General features: G+C 34.7%; 1 protein-coding gene across 1 annotated transcript in view; it reads right to left on the bottom strand.

Moving 5' to 3' along the window:
- Positions 1–2,091: 2,091 nt before the first annotated feature.
- TMPRSS15 (transmembrane protease, serine 15) overlaps positions 2,092–9,463 on the bottom strand; it is a 126,907-nt gene continuing 119,535 nt past the window's right edge. Inside the window, exons 24-25 of the mRNA XM_003783903.1 lie at positions 6,321–6,460; positions 2,092–2,382 (exon numbers count right to left, since the gene is read on the bottom strand). Coding sequence (XP_003783951.1) covers positions 2,227–2,382; positions 6,321–6,460 — 296 coding nt within the window. The 3' untranslated portion in view covers positions 2,092–2,226. The remainder of the gene's footprint in view (positions 2,383–6,320; positions 6,461–9,463) is intronic.

The following is a 9,463-nucleotide window of genomic DNA, read 5'->3' as shown; positions in this document are numbered from 1 at the left end:
TAATGACCATTGGTGTTTTCTAAATCTCTCACGTGAATGAAGTAGATATGGTAGCATCAGTATATTAAGTTGAAAACAGATGCTCTTTAAGTGTGGTAAGAATGGAAGGCATCGTCGTTACAGCTAATCTTTTCCCTGTCAACCCTTTTCAGTACGATAATAAAATGTTTTCATTAACACAAGTCACGACCAAAGTTGGCTGGCAACCCACTAAGAGGCAAAATAGAAAATAGTGAGCATTAGCCCCTTTTTGGCTGTTTAGAGATTGAGAGAATGGGCAGCAACTTTCGAAGCTGAGATTTGTGCACTTGTAGCACATGTCTTTCTTTGCCTGTTAACCTTCTTTCTAGGTAGAACAGGAGACCCGGTACCAGAATCTCCTTTTCCCTCCAAGGTACCACCATCCATTGCTTCTTTAGTCAGGACTTAATGGAAGGATACATTCCCCTTTGTCTCTGTCCCCCAGTGCAAGGCAAAAAAAGTGAAGCAAGGGCAAAATGTCTTCACTTTGCCTTTTATCTCTGCCCTGGTCGGGGTAACTCTCCTGGTATCAACGACGCAACTCATAAGCCACTAGGAGTAAGATAATGAATTTCTCTCTTACTAGAAGACAGTGATGTTGCCCTAAGTGTTCCATAAAAATTTATCTACCTTTAAAAAAATAAAAAGATGGACATAGTGTATCTATTGTGAATGTAATTTTCTGAACATTCTTCCAGTTTATGTTTGGAAATGTAGAAAAAAAGTGGAATAATCTTCAGACACTAAAAATAAGTATTGCTTTGCTCCATCCCAACTATTCGAATAAGGTTATTGGAAAGGTCTTTGAGAGAATAATGTGTTTAGGGGCTCCAATTTTTTGTCGTAAGAATACATTTACAATTCGCAACTATGATTTTGTGGTCCTGCATTATCTAGCCATGGATTCTTCATATAACTGTTCCCCCCCACACCTCCCACTTTATTTATTTATTTATTTTTTTTTTACTAATTTAGAGTTGTTGTCTACACTAACACATGATTTTCTACTGACTTCTCTCCCTGAACTTTTAGAGTCACTCCCAGCTACTCAGTGAGCCCCCAGTTCTCTCTTCAATGCATCAGTAATAACCATTCCTTCCAAGTGTAGCTCAATTTTCTTTCTTTCAGAAAGCCATTCCATACCAACTGGTCTTAAACCTTCCTCTCTCTTCTGTCTTACTAGATGGTCTCATGAGAGAATGTGCATGTGTGTGGAGATGTTTTGTATTAACTAGGTATGAAATACATCAACAGATTCTGTGTGGTAAGCTTAGTTAAAGTTAGGAAATAATCCTAGAGATTAAAGGAGTGAAGCAAATTCACTTATTCCATATTTTGGGCTTTCAAATAGCAATTCACCTGCGTCTAAATACGTTCTTCAAGTGCTGGAACTATCCACTGTTACACATATCAACCAAGAAAAATATTTGTAATAATTTCATTGCTTTGATATGTCTGATTATTTTTCATTTGAGACTTAAAAAATACTGCATTGAAGTAAATGGAAAGTATGCATAACCTAGGTAAAAAATTCTTTGATATAAAATGACCATATCAGGTAATTTGTCTTTTATTTTGATGCTAGAAAATATATAGACTTATGCCTATTTCTTATTTAATTAACTTATTTGGGAGGAATGTAATATAAATGTAGTCTAGGTCTGTGATATGAGCTTACAATAAATATTTTTTATGAGTGGGGAAAATATGAAGGTTATACCTAAGATGAGACAAAATGTGTTTGTATTAAAATCAGGGCAACTATTGAGATTCTGAGAATAGCAACTAAACTGGAACTAGACAATTTATAACCATGTGTTTTAGACAATAACATATTTTGGACAAGACAATTTATTCCACATCTTTTTCTAATTTTGCTCAGGCTTTATTAAATGTCTGGTGTATGTTAATATAGCATCCTTTTCAATAACAGAAAAAAATGATAAAAATGATAGTTAAGGACAAAGGAAATTACATCTGTGAAGGAGCAGCTATTCAAAATAAAATCAAAATGCATTTTAAAGTTCCTTTGCATGGCAAAATTATTATTTTTTATTTGATTACCCCTCTCCCTAACATTTCAGTGGCTTAGAAAGAAAGGCTTCTTGTAACTTTTTATTTTTTTAAACAAAACTATCACTTTCTATGCTCCATGAGGTGGAATGGGAAAACTAGCCAACTTTCATGTTTAACTTTAGAAATGCTCTAATGTAGAAAACTTTGTATCCATTCTGTGAACCTTGGGACGCGGACATACACCCCTGGGCGATGAGGCAGTGCACATTGGTATCCAAACGACGTCACACCAGCAAGGAACCACCTGTTGTTTTCTTGGCACATTAATGGTCCTCCTGAATCCCCCTAAAGAGTGAATTGTAAAATAAAATGGTAGATACATGGTCAATTGATATACATATATAAAATTTCTTTTAATGAATGAATTAAAGAAAAGGATTGAAAAATACTATTTAATTGTGAGTATATTGTCTCACTTTATGTATGTCTCACTTTCACTCTAGGTCAGGAATGAGAACCCTTTTGTCTCCAAAAAGGAGACAGAGAAACTATGATAATGAAGACATAGTTTATATTTTTTTTATAATACACTTTTGTAGAAAGAGTTTTCCTGCTTTAATTATGGCATTTGATTGATACCTAAGAAATTCTCTGAAGCACAGCTATGAAAAGCATCCGATAAAATATATGAGTCAGTCATTTTGATCTAAGTATCATGAAGGACTTTGTGGAAAAGACAAATTATTCCACAAAATTCTTTCCAGAAAAATTAAAATTCACATCAATGATTACAGTTCTTTTAGGTAGCATTAACTATTTGGCACTCAACATACACTGTCAAATTTGAAGCTTTGACATTTCAACTGAAATAGACAAATCTATGGTGTACTTTCTAGTGCTAGGAACACACGTTTTCATCTGAGATTTCAAACAATTGAAGAAATGTTTTTAATTTTCACAAACATTAATTATAACAGATCCTAGTAAAATTAATTGCATAGCTTTTATTTGAAAAATTCCTGTGTAATGCAAGGATAATGCAAATGTGTGGTATCATTATGTAATGGCACAAAATTGGCAAGTATTTGCCCCATGTTAATTATGCAGATATTTTTAATTAATATTTTTTATATTTATGAAGGAATTTGACATTTTCTATACTTTGCTTAAAATCACTGGTATAATAAAAGATCTCAAGCCAAGCTCAATCCTAGCAAATATGCTGGGAGACCTTTTGCCTGATTCTTTACCATCTTCGGGCAACTGGACTTAAGGAAAAAAAATGCGATCTACCTTTTTTTCTCTTTCATACTGAGGAAGACAAATTGCATTGGCAAACACAGCTTACCAGTATCCCAGATATAACAAAGATGTTTGAAAACAGGCACTGTGATTTTTATTTCTGCATCGTAAGTCCTTAGTTTGTAATATGCCTTCAGACATATTTACAGAACAGCATACATCCAAGGCTCCTGGTGCATTTTGTAAGATTTGGAAATTATTAAAAATAAACTTTAACTGTTGAGTATTTTTCAAAGGAGTCATTTGGTAATAGACAAGAGGATCCAGACATAGTAGGAGTTTTAACTTATCCTGTGCATACTGGGTGACTTAAGGACCCCGCAGCCCACTGTTGCCTGTCTCCGGAGTGGTCTATCTGGTTGGGAGACCTAGGTCTGTCTCCATCATTTCCCACCATCTAACTATGCCACTTCAGCTCAGTCACGTAACTTTTCCCTGCTTTAATTTTCTGATCTGTTCTATAAAGGTATTTCCTTTTTCTACTATCTCAGAGATTTGTAACTATGTTAAAAATATGTATGAATGCCTGGAATGTAAAGCATTAACTTTCTATTTCCAGTTAGATACTATACATAGAAAACAAAACCATCACTACTTTCTTTGACTATCTGGGTGTAAAGGTTGGTTGGTGGGAATGATTGTTTAAAATAGTAATTCTAAAATTTTAACATGCATCAGAATCACCTGGAGGACTAAACCAGATGCGCATTGTTAGACTCCAACTTCACATTTTCTGATTCAATGGGTGTGATAGGAAGGACCTGAGAATTTGCATTTCTCCCAAGTTCTGGGGTGACACTGATCTGCTGGACTAGAGGCCAAGCTTTGAAAGCCACTCGTATAGAATATGGATCAGAATAGTTAGTAGAGTGTCAGTTATTGGGTTTTATGTAGAGAAGGCATTCTCTAGCCCCTCATCTAGACAGCTGCCTCCAAAAGACAAGTCTTTGGTGAGCCAGAAGACATTCAAGAAGCTCTGAATAACCTTGTTGTGAACTCTTTGCCATTATATGGCTAAACAAATAATGCTTCAACGAACTTACTTAAATAATGATCAATAATCGCATGTTCACAGTTTTAAATAATGCACTCTTATCAGTTAGTGCTCTTATAAAACAAAGTATTAAAGTTGAACAAAGAAAAGCATGTGAAAATCTGGAGTATCGATTATTCAATTAAGATAACATTATATTACACAAGGTATTTCTTTGTGTGGGAGCTCTCTTACTTGCTAATGAATAACAGACTCTAGAAATTAGAGCCAACTATAAGATTTCAGAGCTCTGGCATGAGTTAATGGTTTAATGTAAGACTAACATCAATAGTATCAGCTGTCATATTTTCTGCCTAGTGTATGAGGTGTCTGCTACCCAGTCCCCATTAACTGTAATTGAAGTTGTGCAGCTGATTTTCCTCCTACACAATAATTCTATAAATCTCCCCCTAAGTGGCAATGTATCTTACCTTTAGCACACTTTTCATTTTAATAGGGAAGTATGAGATCCAGGGATACATTTTAAACAAGAAGAAAACTATTGGATTTGTCTTGAATGCGCAAATGTTTATCAAAGTATAATAAACTGAGAGTTTAACATGACTTGAGACATTGATGGAATGTATACAGATGATTTGCCTAAGTGTCTGTTGAAAAGTCTTGTCATATATTGTCATTATGACATCTAGGTGCTTATACATGGAACAAATTGTTGGACTTTAGCATGAAATCATTTTTCTGCTATATATTAACTGCTACTTCCGCATTTGAAAATTATTTGTCAGGCCCGTAATGCTATCAGCACTAATCTAATCTAATTCAGTGAATGTTGATGCATTGACATTTTATTAATTTTCAAATACAAAAAAAAATGTGCTAGGAAATGTATTTTCTAAGCCTCATAATAAAACCTGCTAATATTTTTGAATGCTCACATGGTGTCTTAGGCATATTTTCTCATTTAAACCTCTCAATAAACCCCAAGTGACTTGCCCCAAGTCTGACCAGTAAGTCAGGATCACTTAAAACCAGATCACAAAAGTGTCATCTGAACACAGAGTCCACGGTCTTAATGACCACCACCATGCTGCCTCCCAAAAGATTCTTAAAATCTAGCAGAATTTATTTTTTATTTCTTCAGTGAATGTGGATTTCTGTGAACTAATAAATAGACAACATTTCTAGATAGTAAGATATTGTTTAAATGAAGGTAGGAGGTAGGTGACAGGCTCTTTTCTTCTCTCTGATGGTCACGCAAGTTATTGACCTTTCAAATTTATTGGTGTATTGTCATTACCATTGCAGCAAGTTCATGTTATAACATCTCCAAAATAAAATGTAATAGATAATATAAAAATTCTAGTATAAGGATTCCAGAGTCAGGGGTATGGCAAACTGCCAAGGAAGTTCTTTCTTTACCTCCACATGGTCAGCTGTGACCTGTCTCTAAGTAGATTATCCAAGTTTTTTCTTTTTATCCTTTAGAGATTACTTCAGGTCCTTAGATACCTGTACTATACTCTAAACTCAGGAATGATATTCAGAGACCCATAAACCAAATTGGCCCCCAGGTCTGTTTTCTTTGTTTAACTTTGTGCAGGGTTTAAAATGATTGGAAAGTTGAAAATAAATGCCTTTAGGTGAGGCACTCGCTTTCTGTCTCAGCCCAGATCCAGGACTCTGTATGTTAGCTGGCTACCTCATACATTCATTCATTACACTTATTCTCTAAAGACATCTGATTTGTAACCTTGTTTTTAGTATTAGTTTTGTTTGTAATTTCAGGTCCACATAGGAGTTCTATGCGAATAGGCAAAAAAAGAACAAACAAACAACAAAACAAAACAAAAAACAAACAGTTTTGTAAAAGAAGAGGTGAAATTAGAAACCTTGATGATTCCCTTACCTGTAAATTCTTATTAATCAATGAAACCATTATATAGGAAAGCTTTGTGGAAGTGTAGAGGGAGCAGTTTTACATAGTTACCTGACAGGTATCTGTTCCCCCTTCTTCATAGCCTGCACATATCATATTTTCAGTGATGTTATATTCTTGCATCTGTTGTTGGCATTTCTCATTTGATAGAAGAGGAACTTCAGCTTCTTGCAATATGTTTGCAGTAGGACCTGCTCAAAATGGACACTGCAGTCAGCCAGCCAGAAGTAATCAGCGTGCGTCTTTTAATGAGACACCGTCCATCTTATCTACTCCAAAATTTCACTCTCATTTTCAAGCACTCTGTGTATGTATAATGGAACTAAATATTAAACCTTTGCACTTTAAAGCTCTTACTAAAGCCCATCTGTAGATTTTTTACCAAATGGATAATAGTAAAGCTCTTCTTTCTTTACTAAAGGGCTGGTAGCAATAGTGGATTAGACTAGATGGTTTTTAGCATCTTCAATAGGTTTAAACAGTTACAGCATTACTCATGAAAGAAAATCCTGCCGACACAAAGAGTTTCATTCATGGAAATCAGCAACAGCTCAGAAACTGAGAAGAGTTTTTCATTTGGCACCTGAAGAGGTGCTGCCTCCCATATGATGCCATTCAGCTTCTTTGTGGTGCTGTGTGGGTGAGCAGGTGCACACTGAGCAGAGGACAAAGCTCACATGAACTGTGCCCTCGTCTAGGGCCAATCAGCTTGGCATCCACATGCAGGTGAAAAGAAAAGAGGCATTTCTTAAAAGTAGAGTGTGCATCCCTCCTTTTACAAAATGATTCATCCACTGAAAGTATGAATCTCTGTTTGCTGAAATACTAATCCCAAGAGAGACATGAAAGCAGGTGTCTAGTGCCCAAGAAAAGGCATGTGATAAGCACTTTCTAATAATTAGCATTTCTATTTGGTTCCTCAAGAGAGGTAGAAAGTTGAGGGTAATTTAGTACATTTGACAGCCAGTACTGTTGCAAAACTGCATGCAACGTCATTTCCACGTAAGTTTAATCCATTCACTAAAGCCTCTGAAAAAACAATGTGTGTGTGTGTGTGTGTGTGTGTGTGTGTGTGTAATGTGTGTTAAGAGAGATTTAGGTGCAAGGAAACATGTAAGACTCAGTGGTTTGTTGGTGAATGTGTAGCATTGGCTCTCTGGAAAAAGTGAAAGCCCCAATGTGTCTTTTTCTCATTTGGTGTAAACACTCCCACCATGTCAATTTCGAGGTACCAGCATAACAGTGAACATGAAGTGAATATTACTAGACAACTTTCCAAATTTGACAGTGGACTTATTAAAGAAATGAGTTGGAAGGACAGAAATGAAAGATAAAATTAAACATCTTACTCTTATCCTTCTTTGACCAAACAAAGATCAAGTTTGGGCTGGTAGACTTTAGGTTTTATGGTAAAGAACAAAGCCATTTTTTTCCTGCTTGGCAATGAATTAAAAATTTATTTGGTAGATAATGAAACTCTTTGGTGAAGGAGAATTTGAGAAGTGTTCTTATATTTAATATTTATTTGTCAACATAACATACCATGATCATATTTCAGGATACATACCCCCCCCCCCACTTCAATAATTTTAAGTTTACTGATTGGCTTAATTTGCCCAAGTAACATCACTTCACTTCTTCCTAGTGAACAATATTTTCTTTGATTTTCTAACTAATTAGTGTAATATACTCAAAAGATGGGAAACTTGGATTTTATGAAAATAAGTATATGGTAATCATAAGACAGAGTTCATAAGACTATCAAAATTGCCATAACTCAAGAAATATTTAAACGTGACATGGTCATCTATTCCTAAATGAAGTTGATCTCAGAGATTTTTTTTTCCTGGCTCCATAGCCCTCTTAGAGACTTTTAAAAGTCAATTAAATATACATCTTTAGTATCAATAAGTAAATGTGAGCTACATTTATTCAGCTTTAAAAAACCCTGAAAAACAGAAGATACATTTCCTATGGAATAAAGAGTCTTAAATTTTGTTATTGGGTAATTTGCTTTTGAAGAGTCTACATTGTGGTCGTAAAATGTCTTTTAGATTGAAGTCTGAAAGAGAAAATATCTATCCAGGAATCATTTTTACTGTTTAAGTCTCAAATTTAATAAATCATGACATTTTTCAAGTGGAAGAAATATAAGAATATACAGTCTTTGACTTCAATACACTTAATGGACAGTAGACAGGAGGCATTTTCAGCAGTATAACGTAATTGCTGTGGCAAACCTTTGTCAGACTTATCAGGCAAGAATTTGACTTACAGCTTTCTGGAAAAGGTATTTTAGCTGTGAGTACTTTGAATCTGAAACTCTGTACCTGTCCACAAGATTTTGTACATTTTTTATCTCAAATACCATTAGGACTTTTAAACATCATGGCTGTAATCAGTTGAGACTACAGAGGTCAGGTCCTCCTAATGGACTGTAGGGCCCTTGATTTTCACTTTATCACTAAAGCAAACTCTATCTGAGGTGGGGTATTACAGTCAGGAATTCCATAGCTAATGAACCTTGTGGTTACATTCAAAGGATATGAAGTACTGAAATACTTTGTTTCTTTAAGAAAACATGTTTGATTATTTTTAATTTGCATATGTTTTGTGTTTGGAAAACATGCTATCAAGTGATGTGAGGAGGTGAATGGTAAATCAATTTCTATTCCACACTGTAAAGTGCATGCCATTTCTAAGTCTTCTGTCAGGGGGCAGAATTAGGATTTTGAAGCTAGAAAGAATTCCCTGCTTTTAAGGAATGTGATTTATGAGGCCTTTATATTATAAATAAAGATAATTTTATTGATTTGGGAAATGTGATAGGTAATAATTTGGCTTTTGATGAAACTTTATGTCCTTTACAAAAATAAATTACTATAATCTGTGGCTATACTTATCTTAACAGATGTAGATGTTCCTTTTATCAGAATGTTTATAAAACCAAAATTAGATCCTGAGATTGGGAGACAGGTAAATTCCCTTTTAAAAAGATCATACATTTTAACAATGTTGATTCTTCCCAGCAATGAGCATGGTATGTTTTTCCATTTGTTAACATTCTTAGCTATTTCTTTTCTCAGAGATTCACAGTTCTTTTTATAGGGATCTTTCAAGTCTTTTGTTAGATGAATTCCCAGATATTTCATCTTCTTTGGCACTACTGGGAATAGAGTCCTTGACTATATTTT

This window comes from Otolemur garnettii, unplaced genomic scaffold (assembly GCF_000181295.1).
Source record: "Otolemur garnettii isolate 467f Iridium unplaced genomic scaffold, OtoGar3 scaffold00009, whole genome shotgun sequence".
Taxonomy (NCBI): Eukaryota; Metazoa; Chordata; class Mammalia; order Primates; family Galagidae; genus Otolemur; species Otolemur garnettii.
Note: the sequence above shows the minus strand (reverse complement) of the source record. Positions and strands in the feature narration are given on the sequence as shown.